Source organism: Sylvia atricapilla, chromosome 22 (assembly GCF_009819655.1).
Source record: "Sylvia atricapilla isolate bSylAtr1 chromosome 22, bSylAtr1.pri, whole genome shotgun sequence".
Lineage (NCBI taxonomy): Eukaryota > Metazoa > Chordata > Aves > Passeriformes > Sylviidae > Sylvia > Sylvia atricapilla.
In genome coordinates this window covers 946,317-972,328 of record NC_089161.1, presented here as the reverse complement: position 1 = coordinate 972,328, position 26,012 = coordinate 946,317, and the positions used below count along the sequence as shown (strand labels likewise).

General features: G+C 52.8%; 1 protein-coding gene across 3 annotated transcripts in view; it reads left to right on the top strand.

Annotated features, from left to right (window-relative positions):
• CASZ1 (castor zinc finger 1) overlaps nucleotides 1–26,012 on the top strand; it is a 195,083-nt gene that overhangs the window by 123,983 nt on the left and 45,088 nt on the right. The window contains exon 2 of one of the 3 annotated variants that reach the window (XM_066334521.1): nucleotides 8,560–8,719. The exons of the other annotated variants lie outside the window; for them this stretch is intronic. Coding sequence (XP_066190618.1) covers nucleotides 8,701–8,719 — 19 coding nt within the window. The 5' untranslated portion in view covers nucleotides 8,560–8,700. The remainder of the gene's footprint in view (nucleotides 1–8,559; nucleotides 8,720–26,012) is intronic. 3 annotated transcript variants of the gene reach the window in all.

The window sequence follows — 26,012 nt, the reverse complement described above, 5'->3', positions numbered from 1 at the left end:
CAAGAGACGTTGGAACAACTGCAGATTCTCTCTTCACACACCCCCCCATCTATCCAAAGGGCATTTGGAGGTGACACCCAGTGCACCGTCCCCCTTGCAGCCAGCTCTAATTGGAGCTGACGGGCTGCCACTCCTTCTTGGCTTTGGAAGTGGGGCACTTCTGCCTCTGGAGTTGGCCCTACCCAGCCCTCTCTAGCATTTCCTCCTCTTCTGTCTTCTCCTGGTGGTGTTACGGGCACAAAATTAGCAAAATGCCAGAGTGACCAGAGCAGTCAAACACAGGGCTCTCCTCCAGCAGGTCTCCGGGGCCCAGCTGCATGACCTGAACATAAGAAAGGGGTCTCTCCAGGCACCGAAGGATAAAAGGGGTAAATGGCAGTCATCAGCTCCCTGATCCATGACCTGCCTGGCTCAGTGTGTCTTACCAGGCTGTGATCCCTGAGAGGCAGGGCATGATGCTTGCCACTGGAAATGGCGTGGGCAGGCCCATCAGAGCCTGTCCTCTCTGCTGAATCAGCCATCCTATTGCCACCAAGGCCAAGACCTGCCCACCTGGCTGGCCCCAGTGAGAGCCACACTGCAGAAGTCATCCCAAAGTGCCTCCTGGGGACTCAAGGCATCTCTGGAGGCTCTTTGAGTGGCACAGCGATTCCTTCTCACACGGCTGCAGAATCTCTGCTTCTCCCCAGGTCCCTGGGGAGGATCTCTAGGGAGCTCCTGGAGGATTGCCAGGCACAGACTCTGTGTTGTGCATCAGGGATGTACCAGCCCATCGCTACAGCTGACACCTCTGCACTGAGAGCACCCAGGGTGGGCAGGAGGCTCTTGCCTCTCTCCTGGGTGGACAGAGTGGACAGAGGCTGGGGCAGCTCCTATGGGCAGGAGGTCCCCAGGTCCCCAGTGTAAAGGGCTCAGCAGGTATTTGAAATGAGTCCAAACTAAACTGCAGCTTCAGTCCCAGTATTTCCTCTTCCTTGACTCTACACTCATTCGAAAAATCAAAATACTTCCCTACAAAGAACCACCTTCCCATAAAAGGGCCTCTCCCTCCCTGTTTGCCCAGGTCTTATTGATCAAGCACCACAGACGGTGGCTGCAGCTTCAGTTGCCAAGTAGGGCAGATCGATAGCGACTCAGGATGGGATTTTTGGCAGCTGGAACATGTATTTGTTCCTCCTTCCGCCCCACCATCCCTCTGGGAAGTGGTCGGTGTCACAGTGGAAGCAGGTGGGGCAAAGCTTCGTCCTCCTGCTTGCCACTCACCTTGTCATGTGTCCTCTGTGCTGCAGCCCTGGGACCAGAGGCCTCTGCAGGAGGATCTGTGAGGCTGCAGAGAATGTGGGGCGTGTGTGGAGACAGAGTAATCCCACCCTGTGCTGGCTCCCCTGGCCCCTGTCTGCCACTTACCTTTTGCAATGGCCAAGTTCACCCTTCTGTATACTGGGGCAATCCCATGGCTCATTTCAGGCTCTCCAAAAGCAGCATTTGGCCTTTATTGTTTGCTCAGTCTCTTTATTCAACTAGTGTTTTTTCCCTGCCTGGATCCAAAGTAGCTCCCCTCTGCCCTTCCCTGCTGTGGCCATCAGTGCTGTCCTCATCTTTCCAGAGATGGGGAGGGCAAGGCACAGTGATGGAAGTGACTTTCTGGAAGCCAGAGGGACTTGGTGCTGGAGTTGGGCTTCAGGGCCGTGTCTCTGCTGTCTTTGGGCAGTGCTCAGCCCCTTTGGCCATGGGCTGGGGACAGTGCTTCCCCACTCAGAGCTGTCCCAGGCTGCCCTGTCTCTGTGGGACCAAAAGCCGTGGGCTGGGCTCCAGCATGAACTGGGGGAACAAGGCACAGAGGGGAGCACTGGGGAGGAGAGGGATGCTGTACAGACTTGCCTTGCTCCCTCCTGTCCTAAGAGCAGTTATCTCTGCCATAAGATGGCCTTAACCCTTGCTGGCTCTCCTGGCTGCCCAGCCTCTGGCAGGTGCTGAGCGCCGCTCACAGAGAAGTTAATGAAATGAGTATTTTGGGGAGGGGAGGAGGGAGGCTCTGTACTGCACCCTGGGGCCCTGGGTTTATTAATGGTGACCTGCCATTAAAGACTAAAGTGCTAACCTGGTCATATTTAGCAGCTTTCAGTAGTATCCCAGTGGTCTCTGCCTGCAATATCAACTCCTGCTTTCCCCCGCAGCCCCAGCTCAGCAGGAGCTGACTCCAGAGTTTCTCTGCTACAATGAGTCTGGTGGGCAGCACTAAGAAGTCTCTGTGCTGCTGCTGCCAGACAGATTTCCACCTCCTCCTGCTGCTTCACGCAGCTTCCCCCTCTTACTGCCAGGTCTTGGCCAGGCAGCGCTTGGAAAAGAGGACCAAGTCCTGGCATCTTCATGATCTCCTTTATACAGACAGAGCCTGGGGGTCACTAGGAGAGAGAGATGTGCCAGCATGAGGCTCAGAGGGTTTGGCCATGAAGAAAAGGCATACTCCAGCTCTGCAGAGCATTTCCACTGAGCTCTCCGAGAAGGCGCTGGCAAATTATCCCTCTGAGGTGGCAGGCTGGGAAGCGAGGCAGCAGCTCTGCCAGACCTGATTAAAACAGGACTCGGGGCTAACAGCTTCAGGTCAGAGCAGGAGGGCTGCTCCCACTGCTGCTGTCCCTCTTGCTCCAATCTAAGAGGGATGTGGAAAACCCAGGCTTGGGGGGATGTCCCCTAGGGGATATCAGCAGTTGGATATTGCAGTGACAGGCACTTTAGAAAGATGCTGGGAGCTGCTGCTGCTTCTGCTGGTCCAGGCAGGGATCAGTGTTAGCAGAAGGAAAAAAAAAAGCCCCAGAGTTTCCTTGAAGCGAATTCTGCTCTCGATGCTTCCCCAGAAGCAAGATCCTGCTGTGCTCCGTGTGCCAACTGAGATTATTGCTTTCCCTGATCACTTCTTCCTGGATTAAAAACTCAGCACAGAGTATTTTGCAGTGTGTTATTGCAGGATACACTAGAAGCTCAACATGGTTCAGACTCTGGCAGAGACACCAGGGAATCATGAGGCATCTCCAGCTCAGGCTGCTCCTGCTGCTCAGATCAGGAGGCAGGGGTGCACCTGCCCCCTCGCACTTCTGTTTGGCCTGGGGTGAGGGCACAAAGAGCGAGGCCGTAGGGATTTTCCTCTCTCCAGAGAGCCCCGTAAGCCACGGATCCCGTGTCCTCGCAGCCCTGCCCTTCACGTGGGCATGTTTGTCAGAGTGGGCTGCAGGCCATTCCCCAGCAGAGGCAGCGAGGGCAGGGGCTCGCTGTTCCAGCACTGAGCTCCAGCCCTCGCGGCCTCCCAGCAGGACGAGTGCCGCTTTGGCAGCCAGGCTGGGGGCAATCCTCGCTCTCTCCTTTGGCTCTGTGCCCCAGCTGATCTGCAGCCAGGTTTTGCTGTAATCCCTACATCCTGTTGCAGGTCCTTAATCAGCTGGAGCCAGCCTGGAAAAAAAAACCCCAAACCCCAAACTGTTGTGGCTAAAGCTGCCCAGTGCCAGGTGGTGGGGAGGGGTGGGCAGCAGCCTTCCCGGGCACCAGGTGGGAGACTGGAGGGGCTGCAGAGATTACAGTTTCCTTGGTAGGGATGGAAGCAGAGAAGAGGGTGTTTGTTCCTGCTGGGGGTCTCTGCAGGACCCATTCGTGCAGTTCCTCTGAAGAGTGGATGGGTCTGGGTTTGAGGCATTGATTGCCCCTGTTCTCTCACTGCCGGCTCAGCTACGGACACTGCCCCTTCAGCCCTCACTGGGCAGGCTTGGAAACTCTCTGGGTTGTTGTTGAGTTGGTTTTTTTCCCATTTAATGCATAGAATAACACTGATGGGTCTGAACAGCTCCAGCCAGGCGACGAGAGGAAAGAATAACAAGCTCCTGAATGTCAGGCAAAATTATGGGCCATTGCTATTTAGGGTGAGTCTGGTGGATTTAGGGCCTCTCTGTTCTATTGTCCTGGCTGCTCGGAGCATTGGAGCAGGCGAGACACAAGTCGGGAATTTTATTGCAGAGCGTGTTCGGGGGAAGGCTGGTTCTGAGCGCTTCCAGAGTGGGGGAGAGCGCACCACTTCTCTTGGGAAGCTGGTGAGGTGTGGTACTGGAGGCTGGAAGTCCTGGACAGGTGGTCATCCAGCAGAGAACAGAGCCCCTTTGCATCCTGGTTTCTGTCAGGATGCAGCTCCAGATGTGGATCACACTCCCCCAGCCTGTGTGGGGTTGGTCTCCATCCGTCAGACCTGGGCCGAGTGGCTGCTGTCCCTTGGCAGACCCTGCTGGTCCTCACTGCCTCTCAGGAGCCCATGGCTCCTTGTCTTCTATTGTGAAGCATTCAGGAACGTAGTTCATATGAAAAATAGTGCCCCTATGTGTGTGGTGAATGGGGATTAGGGGTTTTGGTGTCATTTCTTGGATTGCTTTTGGCTGGCACTGGTGATGTAACTGAGGCTGGCACTGCACTCACATTGCCAGGTGTTAGGGGAAGGGCCCAGCTGAACAGCATAAGCATAGAAGAACACAGAAAGACTGAAGAAAGTGTTATACAGCGTGATAGAAGTGGGTTGTCCATGGGAAAGTAAAGTCTTCACAAGTCCTGAACAGGGTGTACCCTAAGCTTCCAGATTTTGGCAAATACATTCTGTCCCATGCCAGGGTGGGGAGGAGTGGCAGAGAGCAAGAAAGCCATTCAGGCCTGACTGTCTGCATAGGTGTGAGGCTCAGCAGGGTGAATTCTTTGCTTCTTTGGGGCTCTTTTTATTTGACCGGATTAAAAAGCCTATTTGAGTTTCTTAAACCATTTAATCTAAAATCCCTAGGTAGATGCGCCATTGGATTCAGTTTTAAGCTTATAAACAAAATAGGTCTGTGTTTGTCTCTTCTTCATTTTGTTCTAAAGAAGAAGGGTTTGACCCGTCCTCCCTGGAGCTGGGGGGGAGTTCAGCTTCTGGTGCCTGTGAATCCCCGTGAGCTTTCCAAAGGGTGGGGAAGTGCAGAGACTGGGCTGCTGGTGTGACCTTCCTGCAGCTGCAGGTTAGATGCACATGTGGCATGGGCAGGTCCTGCCAGGAGGGAGCAGGGGCCAGGCTCCACTGCCTGGTCCTCAGGGCTCAGTGCCTGCACAGAGTACTGGGTGTAGGTAAAATTCCAGTAGAACCATTGCTCTGTAATTAGTTTGGGTATGTGGAAAAGGAGACCAAAGGAGATGGGAGAAAATGGGAGGAAAGCATGGAATGGTCTGGATAATTCCAGTTCCTGTAGTCCTTTGAGAAGAACTGGTTCTCCTCTGTTCCCAGAGTGTCCAGCTCCTTCCAGGGTTTCCTCCTGCATCCACCCTCTCCACCCAGTCTCCTTGTCCCCTCTAAAGACCATGCAGCTTATTGCTGCCACTCCCTCTTCAGAGGAAGTTCCACTGTCCCCAAAATGGGGCAGTTCAGGATTTGTTTGCCAGAGAGGGGTGCTAGTGATGCCTGTGGCAGCTGCAGGAATGTCACAGGTCCGTGGCCCACTGTGCCAGATGCTCTGAGGGAAGGTACTGAACCCACAGCAGGCAGCAGTAAGATGATCTGCCCCTGTGTCCCCTCAAAGTGCTTTCCACGTGTCCACCGAGATCATCACAAGTCAGTGATGCCTGCACACATGTGTGGGGTGACAGTGCTCAAACCAGCTGTAGTGGGAGCAGTGTCCCTTCCAATCCTGGCCCCACTGCTGGGAGCACAGCGGAAGCTCTGGGCCATCCAGCTCCTCATACGGCCATGGAAAAGCTCGTTCCAGCACGGCCATAAAAGGGCCAGGAGGGCGGGCTGTCCTCACCTCTTGTGGTCTTTGCTGTGAGCAGAGAGGTCTCCCATGAGCAGGGCTCTCAAGGAGATGCTCTGTGTAAGGGGAAGGTGGGAACAGGACTGCATCCTTCCCACCTTCCTTCTCCCAAGGAACTGAAGACAGACAGAGGGACGGGCGTCTGTCCGATGGCAGCTAGAATAGGAGGGAGCCCTGTTGGCTTTGCCGAGGGAGCCTCTTTCTATATGGAAATGAAGAATTTAGGCTAATGGAGCTCAACCATCTCTAATTTTGCGATGGCAGGAGGATTTTGATTGAAAGTAATTAAGCAAGCTAGCTGTAAAATTAATTAAAGCAAAAGGGGGGGATTTTTTTATTGGATTGGATAGCGATATAGCGGCTGTCAAATGGGGGACGGATGGGGGTGACCTGAATTCTCTGCCCTCCCTCCTCCCACTCGGGACATTTATGTCACTTTAATCTCCTTACAGCGGCTGGTGTGCATTTGTTTGAAATAATCAAGGAAATATGGTCAGAAATTGTCAGCTTTCAGATCTAATTTACCTGACAGCCCTGCGCAGACCAGTAAGCCTCTGTGTGCGTGTGTGTGTGTGGTGCATGCGACTGTGTGGTCATGGAGGACTCCTTGTCTCCCTTCTCCCCTGTTTTTGTTCATTCTGTCTTCTCTTGATTCTTAGCGAAAATACTTCTGACATATCTGGGGCCACCCAGCACCTTACAGGAAAAAGAAATAAGTTTGACAATTTTCCTGCAGTCCCTTCTCCACCCCCACCTTCCCATCACTATCTCCTCCCAACCTGCTGCCTCATCCTTGCACCATAACCAGCTTTAGGGTTTAGGCAATATAGGATTAGGGGAGGTGGCTGTAATTCTTTATTCCAGATGGCTGGCAACTGCTAAACCCACTGTCACAAGCAACGAGTTATAAAAATACTTAAATTAGGCCCTTTGTTTCAGCCCATGTCCCTGCCAAGCAGCTATCCTGGTGTCCTGCCGGGAGCTCAGCTTGCACAGAACAGGTGGGGGACTCTGAGTCCAGACTGTAATGATGCTGGGGAGAGACTTCTCCGGACTCACACCTACCTGGATTCCCTTGCTCAGCTCCATCTGCTTCTTTTTGCCTTTAGCTCTTAAAGAGAGATCTGCAGCAAGAAGGAGCTGGGCATGAGTTGCTGTGTGCTCACTTAGCAGGTGAACATCCCAGGCCGGGGACATACAAAGGCTGCAATTCCTACCCACATTCTTGACAGAAATCTCGGGCTTACCCCTGGACCTAATCCTGCAACAACCTGATGACCTGAGCTCAGTGTACTGGAAAATGGGGGAAGAAGGGCAGCTGCTGTAGGACCAATGTTTCCTCAGAGCTGCCCTTGTGCCTTACATCTGTCTTGCTAGGTTGGCTCTTAGGGTTATTATTTACTATTTACTATTCATTAAGCACCAAGAGAGTTTGGGGTTTTGTTTGTTTTGTTTGGGTTTCCATACAGAGGCCTTTGCTGAGGCAGACTCTGGTGCCAAGACCTCTGGCGCTTTTACAATTACAGCCCGTGATCCTACTGTATTGTTTATGTAATGGCTCTCAGTCCCGAGGGGTTCTGCAGCCTTTCTTAGACCAGAGCACCCAGCACCTGGCAGGGAGAGTGCAGGGCAAGTGCTGGACCCTGGTGCCAAGGAAAATCTCTGGGCTCTGTGTCCCAGGGGATCATTAATATGTAGAGGGCTCAGGCTGGACCTGCTACAAGGATCCACATGCAGAGGAGTAGGATTAAGCTGCTTCAGAAGGAGCAGATGATTCATCCCTGCCTGCTCTCTGGCCACAGGGTCTCTTAGTAGCTCAGACCTGCTGTTCTGGCTGTTGGGTGTCTGCAGCCCACCAGTCTGTCTCTCATGCAGGGAGCTGAGTTGACTGGTCCTTGTGGGCCAACTAATGTGACCAGTTCCTTAATGTCACAGAGCTCCCCAAACTACCCCAGCACAGGGACTGAAACTTCTAGTTGTTGAGCAGGTGGGTGGTAGGCTCCACACCAGCCCTGTAACCTGCAGGACGTGGGTAGGACTGGTCATAACCTGCTGTATGGGACTGTGCTGAGGTGGGTGATGAGCTCATCACCATGATTCTTGGGTTTAATTCCAGCTTTGCCACTGATTTGCTTTGTATCTGTAGCCATGTGAATGCATAGTTTTGTGCCAGTGCTTCCTCATCAGTATAATGGGTATAATTAGGCTTCCCTGATTGAAGATGGCGCTGAACACTGAGTGTGCTGGCAGACTGTTTGCTCTCGTTTAAAAGTCCCTTCCAAAAAAAGGAGGTAAGAGCAGATTTTAGGGTGCTGGTTCCCATATCATATTGCAGACATATGTAGGTTAAGGTCTCTGACAATACCCAGCCCTTTCCTTGTGGGACAGGTCTGCTCTGAAGAGTTGGCTTCCCCTAAACCTCACAGGTCAGTTAGGTTAAGACTAAGTGCTTCTAAGTACTCTCTTGTATTCAGCAATATACAGAATGTGGCACTGCTGATCTTCTCTGTTAATTACAAATATAACAGAATGTAACATGAAGAATAGTCTAAATAATTTCATGGCCTGTTAACCAAAAGAGAGCTTAAGTTCTGGGGCACGGACCAGGCTACCAGTGATAATGGTATCTGAACTCAGTGGTGTCTGGAGGAAGGGTCATACTATGCTGGCTGCTCTGATTTCCCACTGTAGATTGCAAGACCAGATGATTAAGAGTGCATTAGATAATCTTCTAACATAACATTCCCTACAGGCAGTTACTGGCATTGCTGTAGAGACATCCTGAACGACGTGTTGGAAAAGGAAGTGCACAGGACAGTCTTTCTGCATTGTGAACATGTTTGAGACCCCCATGCAAAGCTGTGCTCTGTTCTGACTCCAAGTCTCCTCAGACATGGCCGAGGAAAATGCACGTGAGTGCTGACCTGGGGGCACCTTCTGTTGTTCTATTTGCACCTTCTTGTACTTGTTCAACACCTCTCCCTTCTCAAGCACTGCCACTCTCACTGCAAATGAGTCTGGAGACCCTGACTCCAGCACAGCCAGGAGTTGAGAAACATCCCATAGTTGGGTGAATGGGATGAAAAGTTCAGATTTGGGTGGCGTTTCTTTTTCTCTCAGTTTAGTGTGAGTGGCAGTGGAAAGGCATAAGCTCCCGTCTGTCACTGATGTGGTGTCAGCTGGGAAATGATTCTCCTGAGCCAAGCAGAGTGACATGAGCATAAGATCAGTCAGAGAGGGATCAAGCCCAGCAAGTCAGGAAGAGCTGAGGCCCTGGGCTGAGTGTGTGGGGATGAGCTGCCCATCCTCAGTCCCTCCAGAAAGGGACTGGAAGCTAATAGATGGAGCTAAAGGGACTGGAGTTCAGCTAACATCAGTTCAGAGAGTGGGAATGTGCAGAGAGATCTCAGGGGTGAGTCAGGAAGACAGACACCTGTACCTGCCTTTCCTGTGAACTGCTGACCCTGACAACATCCTGCTCCAGTGCTGAATCCTGGCTGCTGTTCCTGTACATCCAGCTTGCTTGGGGCAGCAAAAAGAATTAAAAAAACAGAGCCAGCAGCTCAGCTGATCAGGGATTCCAGGCAGAAGTTGCCCTGCCTGACTTGTAGTAGATTCAGGGGCTTACTTTGGAAACTGTCACTAGGGCAAGTCAGAACAAGCCAGTGGCACCTGATTTCCCAGGGAGGGAGAAAAGCCACAGAGGAAAAAAATAAGTTGCAATAGAAGTTTGGGGATAAGAGGACATAGTGTTGCTGGCCAAACAAGGCTATGAATGGAGATGTATCTCCCACATCCCATTTACCACCCTGGCAGTGGGACCCAAGGACCCCACGAGGATTCAGGAAGGCTTCTGTGAAGACATCCTGAGCAGGGAAGGGGATGCTGAATGTGACAAGGCAGCAAGGGAGGGATGGAGAGCTGTGTGCCACACAGTTCAGCTGCTGGGGCCCAGTTAAAACACAGGTGTAAAGTAAAAGGGCATCACTGTGTCTTCAACTCAACCTCCCCCTTCTGCCTTGCTTCCATTTCATGTCCTCCCTGGAGCTCCAGGCAAGTTTATCAATTTACACCCAAATGTAGTAGAATCACCAAGGCTGAAAGGGTTTTAGTTTCATTAATTCTGGACCCTGACACGCCAGCCCTCCACCCTGGCACTTGTTTGCAGGGCTGTCATGGCTGATGCAGGCTTCCTCATGGCATAATAAACCAGCACCTTGGAAGCCTGGGCTGAATTCACAACATCATAGAAGCATTTAGGTCAGAAGAAACCTTTAAGGTCATCAGATCCAGCCATTACCCTGGCACTGCCAAGCCCACCTCACAAGGGGAATTTTCCTCAGAGCAGTGTGAGCAGGCATGCTGGGTCCCAGTGTCCTCACTCGGGTGACCTGTGCTGGTGCAATACTGAGGCTTCTGGGGACAGCTCCTGAGGTTTCCTCCTCTGCACCCCAGCAGAGGGAAGGGAGGGTGTGGGCTGGCTGGGGCAGCTGGTGATGGATGTCTGTCCCCCTGTGTGTCCTCAGAGCAGTGGGACAGTCCCCAGGTCAGGTCAGGTCCATGCTGCTCCCCAGGCAGACCAGGAGCCAAGTTGTAGATTTGGGAGAGGCTCACAGCAGCACTCCCTGAGTTCCCTCTGCACAGAAGATACACCCTCACGGAGCTGTCTTTTTATTTGCAAACTGAGCAGTTGTACTGGAAGAGATTTAGCAAACATGGGACTTCACAATGCTGTGTGTACTGAGTCACACATCAGGGCTGGAGCCAGCTAGCACTGTGAGCTACTGAGGCAAACATTTGAGAATAGCTACAATAGGCACCAAAAATATCTTCAGATGTGATCTTTCTGAGTTGCTGCACGTTAGGTAATAGGGAGGGCTGACAACCTAAGCTTAAACTCTACCCACATTCTCTAGAGCTCATCCTGAGCAAGCCAAGCTACTGGGAATAGGAACAAAACAGAGGAAAAAACAGGTTTTCTCCTGTCAAGGGATCTCTGATTAGCCAACTTCACATGGTTGGGAAAGTTCTGGCACTGGCAAGGCTCTAGGCTGTGATGCTGGCCCTGGCTGCATTTCAGGAGGGAATGACCCCAGAAGTTACACTATGCTGTTGGATCTGCAGTTCACACCTGCACAGGGCCAGGGCAGGATCAGTCCCTACAAGACATCTTCTGTCTATTTTTAAAGTTCCCAGGCAAGGGGCCTGGTTTTGGAGTCTCCTGTAGAAGGTCTCTCTATTTGCAAGGTTTTTCTCTGCGATTGCTCTTTCCTCTCTACTACTCTTTTAAAATAAAAGAGCCACTTCCCCAAAACCCAGCTCTGGCTTCTCAGACGTGATTCCCCAAATGCAGATTTTTGGGGGCTTGTCCCGACCATCTCAGCAGAATGGGAGAACAGGCAGTGATAGTTCTTGCTGCTGTCTGATGTGCACACGCAGGGCAGGGCTGGTGGTTACCCCTGGATCTGATCAGCCTCCTGCCAGGTGCCCCTTTGGCATCATTTCCCCTGTCCCCCAAACCCTTTCCTTGCATCCTGCTGCTCCCTACACCCTCGTGCTGGGGCTGGTACCTTGGCCTTGCCGTGGCCTCTTGCTGCCTTCCAGCACACAATCTCTCCCACTGGTTTTGCAGCCGTTTTTTCTGCCAGCGCAGGGCACTGAAAAGTGCTGGCACTGCCAAAAACCCTGTGTGCACTACGACTCCCCAAACATCCCTTTATTTTTATTGTTCTGTTAATTACTGTTTAAACTTTAATAAGTCACTTCGTCAGGAGGGGGGACCTGCAGTGAGGTTTCTGTGCAAACACTGGGCCCGGCGGTGACTCTAGTGTAACATAACCCTTTATACAATGTGGGAATGTTTAGACTGTAACAGAAACTTGTTATTTTAATGACAGTTAAAGGGGAAAAAAAGAAAGGAGCGAATGAAAAAGGGAAGCAAGTTTGTTGGGGAAATGGCTCATCTCAATCTCTCTGTCTGGCCTCTTTTCTCTTGGCTTTAATGATATGTGGATGAGGAGGCTTTATGGCTTCAGTTGAGGCAAGTCTTGTTCCCAGAGATGCCCTATACAAGGCAGTATGTGATCCCTTCAGTTCTGCAGGGTGAGGCCAACAGCAGAGAGATGCTGATGGAAGCAGCATGGCTTGATTTTGCTCAGACACAGCAGCAGATGCCTAAAGCCAATTTGAGCTCAGTCTAATTATTCTGACCCACACAAGAGACTTTCCCCTTCTATTCAGAGCTTCTTCCACTGGTTAAGTTTTTAAGTAGTTGTGCTGACACAGATGCTGGCATGTCATACATAGGAGGGTCCCACATCCCACGGAAAAAAATGGACCTTGAAACAAGAAGATGATGTTTCATTTTGACGAGTCAAAATGAGGAATCATGGAGACCTGAGAGGGTGAGAGTCTGGCTCACATGCTTGGCAGTGGGAGAGCAGAGAATTCACAGGCATCCTTGATTTTGGACTGTGACTTCTGACATCTGCATTGCTTTGAGGTGGAGAGTGACTGTGCAGTGGCTGCTGTCCCCGCACCACAGCACTGAAGTCACCTCCAGGTTTGGCTTGGCTATATTTAGCTCTCACTATAGACAAGACCATATAGAGTGATATATATGATCTGAAAACCTTCAACTCCTGCTGACCTCTGCTGCTACAGCGAAATCCCCCAAATCTGTGCAGTCTGAGCGAGGATTGGTATGAGATCAGGAGAAGGGAAGAGAGCTCCCGTATTTTCCCTGACAGAATTCCACGTTCCCCCTCCCCAGCCCAGCTTCTTCTGCCAGACCTGGCTGTTGGGCCCACAGGGAATGAGGGCACAGAGGTGTAAGGAGGGTATGGGGGTGCAGACTGGGGCACAAGAGCTTTGGCAGGAGATGCTAGGAAGAAGAGTGGAATGGTGCTGGGAACTTGAGGAAAGAAGATGGGAGAAGAAGAGTGCCCTAAGGCCAGGGCTAGCAGCTGGCTTGGGAAGTGGGGCACAAAGGGCAAAACTTCAGAGGGGAGGAGGGGTTAGGAGGGTGTGGGGTGTAAGGAGCAGTTTGCTGGGAGAAAGAACCAGGTGCCAGCTCATTCCCAGGAGTCCAGTTCCTCTGTGCAGGGCCCCTCTCTCCTCTTTGTTAAATTTCTGGCCAGACCAGGAGCATGGGGGACTTACACTCCGTAAAGCTTTTTGGTGAGGGTGAGTGTAGGGTGGAGTGGGAGGGGATGAAATCATGGGCCTCTGGGGAGTGTGTGTTTTCCCAAGTGGGTGAGCATGCAGGGAGCAGGCCAAAACAGTTCATGCTTTCCTCACCCGCTGCTGGGGTTGTGATTGTTATTGATTGGGTTTGCTGTTCTCGGCACTTTGTGTTTTTCCAGCTGAGCATTGGCTGCCCCTGGAATTTTTTTTTTCCCTCTGCTTTAGTTCAAATACCCACAAACATGGCAGATGGGGCGGGTGTGTGCCCATCTCAGTGCCAGCCAGTACTGCAGGGGCTGAGCCTGCACTGGGGCTGCAGAGGGCTGGGAGAGTGAAGGGGTCTGTGAAAGGTACCAGTAATGACAGCAGACCTGCTGTCAGTAGGATTAAATTCATAGGTCTATATTATCTCTGGCTGTATGTCATACAAAAAGGTAAAGAAATGTGCTCTTGTATGAAAACCACTGTCAGGTCTTCATGTTGGAGCAAACAGTAGGGACATGCACAGGGATTGCCACTCTTGGGCATGTATAAAGTATAGCTGGCTTAGAGTGCATAAACTTCAACCTCAAAGCTAAAGGGCCAGGAGAATGCTAGCTGGAGAGATAGTTTTGCTTCATTTCCAACACATGGTCATGACTTTGAGACCCCACCAAGCCCCTCATGTTGGGCTGTTCTCCCTCCAGCTGTGTGCTCGTGTCCATTCTCTGCAGAGCTGTGTGTGCTTCTGGGGCCAGTGGCAGGAGCCGTCCCTTTAGGAATGGTATTTTCCAGGTTTCTGTGTGAGGCCAAACATGTCCCAGCTGCAAAAATAACTAGTCTGTATATCCTGTGGAAACAGGAGCAGCAGCGACACATCTGTCTGGTCTGGGCAGAGCTGGCTTGTAACTAATGCCCCAAAGGGCATCAGGAGGCTGCAAGCTCCTTGTCAGTGTGCAGAAACCCAAAATAAAGACCTCTGGGGAGGACCAGCCCCTTGGAGGATGAAGCTCTGCAGTGGGCAGAGCAACAGATCCCTCTGAGCCTCTTGCAGGACCAGTGTGCTCCAGCAAGACACGAATATTGACTGGCCCCCCTGGCCCAGCTCGGGGCACGCAGGCTGCTGGCGTGGCCGGGTGCACGCATCCCCCAGGGCAGCCCCAGCCTCCTTCTGCTCCCTCCTGCCTCCCCCGTGGCCAGAGGGGTCACTTTGGTTGGAGAGCACAAGCAGAGCTCAAGGATAGAGCCCCCTGGACGGAGCCAAGGAGCCACCGAGTAAAAACGCTGAGGTTTCCTTTTCTGTACAGCGCGTTTCCCTAAATTGCCTTTGACTGTGTGCATCGCTAATGAAAGTTTATGCCCTTGTTAGAAGGACAGGCAGGTCCATTCCAGTTAGGGCTGGGTCTATCCTTCTGCCAACTGCCCTCCCCAGCACACACACACACACACTCTCACTCACTTGCTCTCCCTGGTGAATAAGTGAGGCTGTTAAAAAAAAAAAAAAAAAAGAGAGAGGGGAAAAAAGAGGAGGGGAAAAAAAAATTTCCATATTTGTGTAAGTTGCTTTAAAAGCATTTTATCATGTCATAAAAAAAAAGGAAAGTACTCTCGGAAATTGATCCTGCACAAGAGCCCATTGGACAGAAGGACGTTGGGATGTTAATGGCTATTTTGCTCCAGGGTGGCTTATTAAAAAATTTATACATAAATGCTTAAAATTGCATAAATTATTTAAAAAAAAAACATAGTAAGCAATTTGCAATCCCCATCTACTTTTCCTCTTTTTCTTTCTGTCGTCTTTCTTTTCTTCCATTCTTTTCTACAAAAATAAAATACTCTTTCCCGCTTCTATTACCCTTGTCCCCTCCCTGTCTGAAAATGTGATGTGCCCAAAATTGTACATGTCTGTGGGTAAAATAAATACAGTTTTAAACGGTACCTGCCACTGGCCAGCAGAGCTATCTGCGAGGGGGAAGAGGAGAAAAAAAAAAAAAAAAAAAAAAAGGAAGGGGAGAAGAAAAAAGAAAAGAAAGAAAGAAGTTTGGATATGATGAGTGTTTCTCGCAGGCGTGGAATGTCACCCACATATCCTGGAGATTGTACTGGGGAGGTTTATGATGGTTTCCCATTGATTTGTTTCCCCGACGCAGCTGCCGACCTCTATTGAGGGACAAACATAATCAGCACTGACGCAAATTAGATGGTTATTCGTTTTGAAAATTGACAGAAAAACAATAAAAAAGATGAAATGCTCCCAAATCAATAGATATAATGAAATTCAAATAATCCGAGAGATGAGGTCTCCATGGCAACTGATAATGTGGAAAAGAAAACAATTTAATAAAGGACAGACACACTTTGAAAACAGATTGGGCAAAGGGAAGGCGGGGGGGCGAGGGAGCAAGGGGGGCTGTGGGTTGGGTGGTGGTGGGAGGGGGCAGCGGGAGGAGGTGGTGGTGGGGAGCCAGAGCCACTGCCTCTCCGCTTGGTTAGCAGTGCTGTAGTGAAGGATCACTGTCCATCCCAAGGACGCTTGCCATAATTAAGAGAGGCTTTCGGTCCAGAAAGTGCAGATTCAGGTTTTAATACACAAAATTATTTCAGGAGCACTGAATCGGAAAGTCGTTTGTTATGACCTTCCTGAGAGGCCTGGAGCAGGGCATGTTGGAGGCGCGGCGGCTGAGCCAGCTGAGTTATGGCATATTTGTGTTTTTATAGTGCGGAGGGGAGGGGGAAGGGGGGAAGAAGGTTAAACAGTATTTACAGCTCAGTTGTTTTCAGAAAGGAAAGAGAAATAGAGTTCATGAAAAGATGCGAGTGGAAGAGAGAGAGGGAGAGGGAGAGATCCCCTGCCCGGCACACACACTCTGCCGGGACGTCAGCTCCAGTGAGACATTCCCGGTGCTCTGTTTGCCTTGAGGTGCGAGCTGCAGATGGGCTGGGGCTGCAGAGGGGCTCTTTGGCGGGGTGGGGAGTGTGTCTGTCCCTGCTGCAAGTCTGGCTGCAGGGTCCAGCCGGGAGTCCGCTGTCCTCTCACTCCAGGCTGCAGAACAAACTGCGTCTGTCGTGCCGAGCGTGTGCGTGGTGCGAGTGCCCGCGGGTGCTCTGCTCACACTGCCCTGTGCTGGCTGCACGTCGGGCTGCCCGTGGGCTCTGCCTGGCTGCTGCTGGGCTCCGTGGGGTGCTCCCTGCGTGTGCGGGGCCGAGCGGAGCCAGGTGTGTGCGGGGTGCAGGTGCTGGCTCTCCGTGTCCAGATGTGTATGTGCAGATGTGACACCTGTACGGCCCCGGCTACACAGGCTGGTGTGCGTTAGCGTGTGCATACAGTGGTGTGTGAGCAGGGTCATGTGTGCCTCTGCTTGTGATAGTGTACCTGCACAACCACGTTTCTGTGCACGTGTGCGTTCCCACGGATGGGGGTTTGCAGCAGTGATAGCACAGGCACATGGACGGGCTCACGAGGACATGGGAGATAAGAAGATGAGCCCTAATGACCAGAAGGAAGAACAAGAAAAGGCAAGACATGGAATTAGAGTGCTGCGAGCACTGGGAAGCACGGGGTGAGTGCCCACATGGCCCAGCTGTGAGGTTGCTCTCCCGTGCTGCTCTGACAGGACTGCTGAGTGAACAACTCAGGCATGACCCACTGCTTTCACACCAGAGCTCTTTCTCCCCTGGCCTGATCATTCCTTCCAACAGGATGGAAGCATTTCTCCTAACCACAGTGCACAATATTTGCAGGTTGCAGACATCTTCAGGGATCCAAGATCCCTTGAGCTCCCAGTGCTGTGTGTAATCATGGGTACCTGCTCTGGATCCACAAAGGAGTTCAGCCCCACTTGGGGATCACAGAAACCTCTAAGAGCACTGAGTACCCCCTTTGCACACCCAGCCCAGAGCAGTTACCTGCTCACATACAACTCAGGCAACAGCCAGGGGCCGTGGAGGGGACATAACATGAGCTGGAAGGCTGAGATGCTCTGGTTTACTCTTTGTATGCAGCCCTTGCTGAGGTTTCACTCACCTCCTGCAGGGTGACACACTGATTCACTTTGCAGGACCTTGAAAGACCACAATAATGAACTTTCTCTGGCCCTGCATTTTTTAGTGGTGCAACAAGCATTCACGCTCCCAATTCCTATTTAGCTCCCGACTTCCCACTGCAGTTAATTAGCAGTCTGCATTCTTTGTTGGGTCTGAGCTTAATAGTGCTGAAAGGGATTGCAAATTGCTCTTAAACTGCCGACCAACTACCGAAGGGTCAGAGGGACCCTATTTTAGGAGCTGCCTCACTTAACCCCTGCCCTCAGTTAGGGATGAGCCCACCCTGACACCAGGGAGCTGCTGTCCACTGACTTGGTTCATGGTGGTTTGGGGTTCTCTGTAAAATCACTCATTAAAGGCAGTCACCAAGAGGAACTGATGAAACTTTGAGCAATTCCCTTCTGAATCTATGGGATCTGTTGTGTCTCTCTGGTCTGTTTCCCCAGTGTCAGGTATTTGCTTCCAAGTCTGTTTCCCTCTTGATCTCTCCTCCATGTTTCCCTGCACCCCTTGCCTTGACTCCCCCAGCCTTTGGAGAGGGATCTGTGCAGTGTTTCCAAAAGGCTCATGTCTTGGCCTCTTCTTCATTCCTTGGGAGCTGGCTCCCACATGAGGCAGCAGGCTTTGCTCCAGAGGCTTTCCCAGCCCTCTGCTTCCACCACCCCTTCCCTCCCTCTCTGCATCCCCTGTGTCCTCCTGGCACAGCACTCCAGCCGTGCATCTGTGCTATGGAGAGGTGAAGTTAGGCACTGTGTTTGCATTTAGCTGCCCTGACAACATGTCTGGCTTCACAGGGAGTTTTCTGTGGGCCACGGGGAGCCTGCAGGGGCCTGAAGGTGATGAGCTATTACTCCTCACTCTTTCTTTCACATCTTTTTCCCCTTGGTTTTCTTCACAGTCTGTGGGGAGATTGATGGCAGGATTGTGATGTAGATGTTAGCAGTTCTGCTTGATTTATAGAGTTACTTAGGCTGAGTGAGGCTACTTATGCTCCTCTGGATAGTAAACCTTTTAACCAGACTAAAAAATTAATAACAAATAAATAAGTAAGAGAAACTGGATCAGAAAAGCTGATCCTTTTGGCTTTATGTTATCTGAAAGAAAGATGGTGAGGACAGAAAGTTCCCAGGGAGCTGCTGCTCAGCCTGGGGAGCCCAAGACCCTGCTCACTGCATTGGGTTGGAGCACTGAGAGCAGGTTTTCATAGGAAGGAAACAGCTGAAATGTCTTATCAAAGATCCTGCGTTGACAAATGAACTAGGAAGTTTGCTGCAGGACACAAGGGACTTTTGAGCTTCAATCTGCCCTCTATCAATGCTTTTCCTCTGCTGTTATTCGATTTGCAATAGTACCTAAATTTGCAAAGGCACTGGGCTCATTAAGCTGAGCAAGAAATCCTTTCCCAATGGGTGATCCATGAAGGGGAGCCTGCATGATGTCCTTTGCCCAAAGAGAAGGAACAGTAGCAGAGTGGGGAGCAGAATCAGAATTCCTGACTCTGTTCCCCACTTTTTTCCCCTCCTCTTTACACTGGGCTCCTTTTGTTAATTTGTAGTAGCTTCCTGTTGTTACCTGTATGCAGAAAGGCATTCTTTTTCTTGTCCTTCGGAGGTTCCAGGGCACATGAGTGCAGAGCAAGGCAAAGGGAAGGGCAGGGATGAGGGGCTTTGCCTTCGCACTCGGGTGAGAAGCAGACCCTTAGTGGCTCTCCCAGTGAGGAAGCTGGGGGTAGGCAAGATCAAAGCACACTTAGGGTAATTTTTGAGCTCTGCCTAGGAAAAGGTTCAGACGTGCGTTACTAAAGAGCTGTGAGGAAGGATTAGTCCTATCCTTGCTCGAAGTTGAAGCACTTTCCCCACCAGCTGTGCCAAATGCCTGTGAGGAGCTGGTGGAACAGGTCAGCAGTAGGTGAGAAAGGAGTGCTGGGGGGAGGCAGAGGGGCCGGGGGAGGCTGTCACCTTCGAGCCATCCAGGGGACAGGTGAGGAGGGACCTGCGGCAGATGCTGCAGCCTGAGAGTGTGAAGGTGTCCATCCTGCTCTGCTGCCAGCCAGCTCGGCTCTTCAGCAGGGACTCTGCAGACTCTGGAGGACTTTTTGAGTTGCAGCCCATTGCACCATTGCAGCAGGAGCGGCTGTGCTAGGGCCAGCTCACTCCTAGTGTGAGGTCTGCACTGCCTTTCTCTCCCTGGCCAGTGATATATGGCATAAATTAGGCCTCTGAAGGGGGATACTGCATCCTTAAGAAGAAATATGTCCTCATTTTTCTTAAACACCGTTTGCACTGAGTGAAATGTTTAGAAGGGACGCTGAGGGATAACTTTATTTCTTACTAGGGAGTTCAGAGCCGTTCAGTTAAACCCATAAAACACTGGGAGTAGGGAAGCTGACAGCCTGCCCGTGCATTAGAAAAGCCATTACTCATCTAGGGGAAGTTCACCCCATGCTGGAGCCTTGTGTTACCAATGGGGTGGTCCAGGGGAAAACATGGGATCATCTCCCTTGGCCATCTAAGGGGTCAGTAGGATGATCAGAGGTGAAAAAGACTGTAACAATCCAGCACAGTGACATGGAGTGCTGATACAGAGACCCCAAAGCGCTTGGGTAAGGCTCACTGGGTGGGGAATTGTCCTCATTCCCCCTCCCCTGCATGGGGAAACTAAGACACAGAAAGCTGGGGAGACTGACGGTTACACTGTGGTTGGAAGCCAGGCTGGAAGCCAGCATTTCTGGCTCTTAATCCCCAGCCTGAATCACCAAAACCAAATTCCATTCCAGAGGCAAGGAGTGAGAGTCAGGAGGCCTGACCTCCTGTTCTGTTTCTGGCACAAAGCTGTGCTCCCAAGTGGAGTCGGGAGTCCTGATTCCATCTTCATTGCACTTTCAGCCCTTTCTTCCCAATGAGATTTAGAAAACCTCCTGGAAGATGAAGGCAAGGTCTTGTAGGTAATAGCAATGGGAATTCCTGTCTTGGATGGTGGTTGGTGCTGCGGTGGGCTGCGTTACAGGTGGAGGTGTGCGAGCTCATGCTCCCAGGCACCTGGCCAGTGCAGGCTGCCATCATGCCCCCAGTAAGTGGCTGTTCCAGAGGACAGGGCCACCCAGGGCACCCAGAGTCGTGGCAGACAAGGCATCGGCCACCAAGGGGGTGGTGACTTTCTCTTTGATATTTTATTTTTGGAGGCTTGACACCAAAAGATTTAATATTTGTTTGAAATGAGAAACAGTTCTCGAGTGAATTTGGAGAGCCTGGGAATTAATGTCAGACCCCCCCTCCCCTCCCTAAACATCCCTCCTCCCCGTCAACTGAGTCCCCCCCTTTCAATTTCTGAAGCTTGCTGATTTGAATATTTATAAATATCAGTAAATTATTTATTGTAGCAATCTGCTGTGCCATTTCACCAATCGCCGTTAACACTTTAGGGCTTGCTCTTCAGGAGGATGCGATGGAGGAGACGGGCACCTGGGGGCTGGGAGCAGGCACTGGGGAGGGGTCCTGCTGGCTTGTGTGCAGTGCCAGGAGGGGATCTCTGTGTGGGCAGCGCTGGGAGGGTCGAGATGTTTGCAGTAGAGGATGGGGACCTGTGCCCAGTAGCAGGGGACACTGGAGAGGACATGGCTAAAAAGGGAGGCTTTTGTGTTGGCAGGGGAGGGCAGCGAGGGGGTGGCCTAAGGGGGTGGGCTGTCTGTGCCCTGTGGCATGGCCCTGACTTACAGCTCAGCGCTCATCACTCTTCACTTGTAGTGTCTGTTCCCCTAAGGAGGAAAATTCCTCTCCGTTTCTCCTGTCCCATTCCCTCCCTTCAGAAGTGCACTCCCGCACAGAAAATGCACGCTGCTCAGAGATGCTGTGGCTGTTTTCTGCTTGGGTAAAGGAGGGGCTCCCTGTGTTCATAAGCTCTTCTCCCAGAGAAGCCCTATCTGCAGCACGGGGCAGCCAAACGGCCAGGTGAGAAACAGGAGCAGCCCACCTGGCTGCCAGCCCCGGTGCAGGGCACAGGGATCTCCAGAGCCCGTGGCTTCCCCTGCTCTCAGGTGTCCTGTCGCTCACTGCCCCGTGCCCGCTGCTGTGCACTGCCCCGCACTGGCACCAGCAAATTGCAGCTGAACTCTGCACCTGGGAAGGTTGAGCAAAGGGAAGCAGATGGGCTTGCTGAAGGGAACTGACTCTGCTCTCTGTCCCTTTGGGCCAGGGCTGAACCAGGCAACCTGGGAGCTGCAGATAGGGAGAAAAGTAGCCCCTCGTGGGTCTGTAAATGCCAGTGTGAGAGGCAGGAGAGAGTCAAGCAGTGAGGACTGCAGGCAGACTGTGCTCTGGCAGGCGCTGGCGGTGGGGACCAGAGCAGAGTCCCCAGCCTTTCCTCCCTGGTTTATGGATGAGGGGGTGTGGGGAGAGCCCTCCTGGCTGTGGGAAAGCAGGGAGTGAAGCTGGCAGCTCTTGGGTAAGGACACCCTGGCTGCTCACTTCGTTTCTCCTCCCACGTCTTTGATTCTCCTTCTCCTGCCTGCCCAGCGCTGAGCTGGAGGCTGTCACGTCTGACTCTCACACCGAGGGCTTTCCCCAGCTCCTTGCAGACACGCACAGGCAGGATCCATGCTTCCAGGGCAGAGGAGGTTGTTAAAGAGCCTTTGTGAACTCCCCAAGGTCAGCCAGAACAGACAGCATCCACTAATCCAAGGTCATTTCCTGGGCTAAAAGCAATAAAATGTTTTATTGATAAACTGAAGAGGGGAGAATACGCACTAAATCCACTCTCAGACATTGTGGGCCATGCCTGGGATGTTCTGCCTTTGCCCTGGCCCTGCCTGGGAAAATACACAGGTCTTCGTGCTGGAGGAAGGATGTTTTCTGGTGGGGGCTGAGCATTTGGCTGCCTTCCCTGCCTCCTCCTAGCATGTGGCCGGGCAGTGCCAGGGCACTGCTCCTTAGAAGCATGTTCCCAGTGCTCCAGTGGCCTTCTGCTGTGAAGGTTTGGCTCCATTTTAGGGACTGCAGCTCAAGTGTGAAGAGGCTCCAGTGTGCAGCATCCTCACCTCCTACCCCAGCGAGCGGTGCTGCCCTCCCTGTTCGGGACTGCTGGGCAGACTGGAGTCTCTCCAGTCAAGTTTGCACCACAGTGGTTAAAAAAGAAAAGGACTGTGCATGCATGTCAGCTCTCTTTTCTTCCCCCTCCCCGCCCCAAATAATGCCGTTAATAATTAATCGAATGAGAGCTTGCAGCTCCTGGAAAGCTGGCACTGGGACCTCCCTCCTGAACGGAGCTGCTCAGCTGGGCTTAAAACTCTTCAATAGGAATATGAAAGCTCCATCTGTTCGCCGTGCCCGGCCCTCTGAAGTGACAAGGCTGTCCCTCCCCGGGCAGGAAACCTGTCCCCCCGGAGCGGTGCGGTGCCCCAGGGGCAGGGGTCTGCCCTGACCCTGCCCCTTCCCGCGGCACAGCTCCTGCTGTCACCCTGCACCCGTCCCCGCGGGCTCTTCCAGCCCCACGGCGCTTTTCTCCCCTCTGCCGGGCGGCGTTTTCGTGAACCTCAAGCTGCGGGCGGGTTTGGGCTCTCTCCGGCTCTCCCGCAAAGCCGGACTTGTCTTTGGAGCAGTTTGCCCCTTGGCTGGGGTGGCCCGTTTCTGTCCGGGCTGCAGGTCCGCTTGTGTGCACACGCGTGTCCCCCACAGCCCGTGTTGTCCCTCGGGGCCGCAGGGCTGACCGTGCCCGGCTCTACATCCCCCCGTGCCCGGCTCCCCCATGCCCAGCCCTGCAGCCCCCCGTGCCCGGCCCTGCATCCCCCTGTGCCCTGCATCCCCCCGTGCCCGGCCCTGCATCCCCCGTGCCCGGCTCTGCAGCCCCCCGTGCCCGGCTCTGCAGCCCCCCGCCGGGGGCTAATGGTGAGACGGCGCTGTCTGAGGGCTGCACGGGGCCAGAGCCGGGCTCGGGCTGCGGGGGACACCCGGGCACGGTGGAGAGGACAGCCACTGGGCTGAGGGGACAGCCGGGCTGAGGTGACAGCGGGTGGGCTGAGGGGACAGCGGTGGGCTGAGGGGACAGCAGAAGGTGGGCTTAGGGGGCAGCGGGTGGGCTGAGGGGACAGCAGCCCGGGCTGAGGGGACAGCGGGTGGGCTGAGGGGACAGCCACTGGGCTGAGGGGACAGCCACTGGGCTGAGGGGGCAGCGGTGGGCTGAGGGGACAGCAGAAGGTGGGCTTAGGGGGCAGCCCGGGCTGAGGGGACAGCCACTGGGCTGAGGGGACAGCCACCTGGGCTGAGGGGACAGCGGGTGGGCTGAGGGGACAGCCACTGGGCTGAGGGGACAGCCACCTGGGCTGAGGGGACAGCGGGTGGGCTGAGGGGACAGCCACTGGGCTGAGGGGACAGCCACCTGGGCTGAGGGGACAGCAGCCCGGGCTGAGGGGACAGCCACCTGGGCTGAGGGGACAGTGAAATGTCCAGGTGAGCTCTGTCCACCTGTGTGCCAGCCCCGGCTGCACCTTGCCTTCGCAGGGAGCATTGCCGTGCTGCGGCGGTGGGCACGGAGCGGGAAGAGCCCGTGTCTCCTCCAAGGGTGTGGAGAGGGGCAAAGAGGAGTAAACTCCCGGTGGCATTGTTTTCGGAGGAAGTGCTCAGTGTAAATAGAGCTTGTGGGAAGAGTTTGTCCCGGGCAGAGATGAAAAGTCCGTGTGACAGGCTCAGGTTATAAATGGCTTCCTTAGATTGATGTGAAATCAAAACATTTCTATTTAGACGAAGAAAATGAAGGGGGATGTTTACTTAGCCTGGAATCTTTAAACAGTGATTTGGGGTGGGGAGCTCGGCCTGGGGGGAGGGTGCCTCTGCCTGGCTTCGGGGATCTGGCAGTCCCGACCTTGGGCAGACCCAAAGACCCCTCATCCAGCAGCTCAGCTCCTCTCCCTCTGCCCGAGACAATGAAACACAGGTGCCCTGGTTGCCTCCAGCCTAAGGGTCATATTCAGCATTTCTCTGTAAGAAGGGTTTCCCTCCTGCTCACGGACCTGATAGCGTAAAAGAGGGGAACAGGAATGCTGGTAGAGGTAATGTCCCACCCATTCCATAGATAGGAAGTAAAGGAATGGAAAGATAAAATGATGCATCCAGACATGGAGAGAGGTGGTCACAAGGCTGGCAGGAGAAGCTGGAAGTTCTGATTTCCAGCTGTTTTGGAATAGGTGGGATGTAGATGTGCAAGAGCCCTGGTATTTCAGAGCAACTCCCGTTCCCCGAAGGTCTCTTGTAGGGGGAAGGTTAGTTTTATAGATCAGGGAAGTGGTGTGTTTTCAGAACTTGCTTTATTTTTAGCTTAAACTTTAGGAAAAGATTCTCAAAATGTTAAAGAGAAAAATATCCCAAACACAAGAAGGGAAAGGAAAGATGCCAAGGGGCAGGGCAGGAGCTGGGGGGCAGAAGCTGGGGAGGTAGAGAGTCAAAGCCAGAGTGTGTGAGATGGAAGGAGGCAGAGCAGGAATGGAAGATGAGTTGCAGGCTGCCTGGAATTGCTGCATACGCAGCAAGTGCAGCCTCAGGAACGTCTGTTCCTCTTTTCCTTTGAATAAATATTTATATATTCATTTGCCAGCTGGTGCACACACTTGGCTGCTCACCTCCAGACCAGAATAATGGGATCTGCCCTCCTGGCAGAAAGGGGTAGGGCAGTGAGGATTTGGGCTGCCGAATGTCTGCCTCCCAGTTATCTCCAGCTGCGAGCGGTGCTGATCTCACCAGTTAAGTAGGGCTGGCTATCGTGAGAGCATGGACAGGGAATCTCCAGGCAGTGTTTGGGAGAGAGGCTGGTGATTCCTTGCTGACCCAGTTCCCTGGCCCCGGGCAGGCACTGCATGGAGGCTCTGTCCCCGCCACCTGCAGCCAGCAGAGCTCTCCTGGCCCTTGGCCTGAGCCCACAGGCACGAGCTGTAGGTGTCCTGGCCAGGCTCCACTTGGAGCTCACAGCAGCCTCCTGAGATTCCCTTGGTGATACCAGCTGGGTATGGAATCGGCCTTCACTTTGTGCCCTAAATAGTGGGAATGCAGTTGGAAGGGAAGGTGGGTGCCGGCAAATAGAGACTTGCAGCTTTATAGGCATCTGCCTGTGCCCATCTGTATGTGCGAGGGCTGCAGGCTTGTGTTGGGGAACGTGTGAAAAAGGAATGCGTGGGGGAAGGCACAGGAATGCATTTTGGGGAGATGGGACTTCTTAACCTGTGCATGTAGGACTGTGTTTACGGAGTGTGCCAGCACATACACACGGCTCTTTGAACAGCTGTAATTTCTGGATGGGGAGGTACGTGTTTGGGAGCATCGTGTGCTTTCGCTTGGTGAAAGCATGATTGCACGTAGGTGTTAGTGCCAGGGGGTGCGTTCGGAAAGTGGAGGAGTACATTTTGCCTCCCTTTGTGTGGGGGGCTGATATATTTGTCGGGGGGTTATTTTTCTTGCAGTCCTTGACAGGGAAGCGTGTCTGAAGCTGTCAGGAGTTTACGTTAAGCAGCCACTCTCTGGCTGTTGGACAGCAGGTCTAAAGTTTCAGTCTGTTTGTATTGGGCTGTCATGTTATGGGATTAGGGGCTGTCACGGTGGCTTCTGGGTGCATTGTAGGGGGTCTGATTAATCTCACTGTGCTTCTGTGGAGCAGCACCTCTGTGCTGGTGACAGGGAGGTGTGGGCTGAGCTGCCACAAGGGACTCCTGTGTGGCAGAGGAACCCGTTCTCATCATTTGAGGTCTGGAGACATGTTTTGTTTGCTCTACATGTGACCAGCACCTCTTTCAGCACAACATAAAATTATGGAGGGACCTCTTCCTCCAGCAATATGCCCACAGTAACTCCTGTGGCATGTGTGACCAATAAGTGTTTTATTGAGTGCTCTTCCTGAGCCCTGGAATGCCCGGCAGGGTCTGCCTTGGCTCTGCTCTGGGGAAAGAGCCAGGCTGTGTGCCCATTGCAGCCTTCCGTCCTTTAACCCTGCTTAGTCTGGGCATCTCTCAGAAAGGGAGAA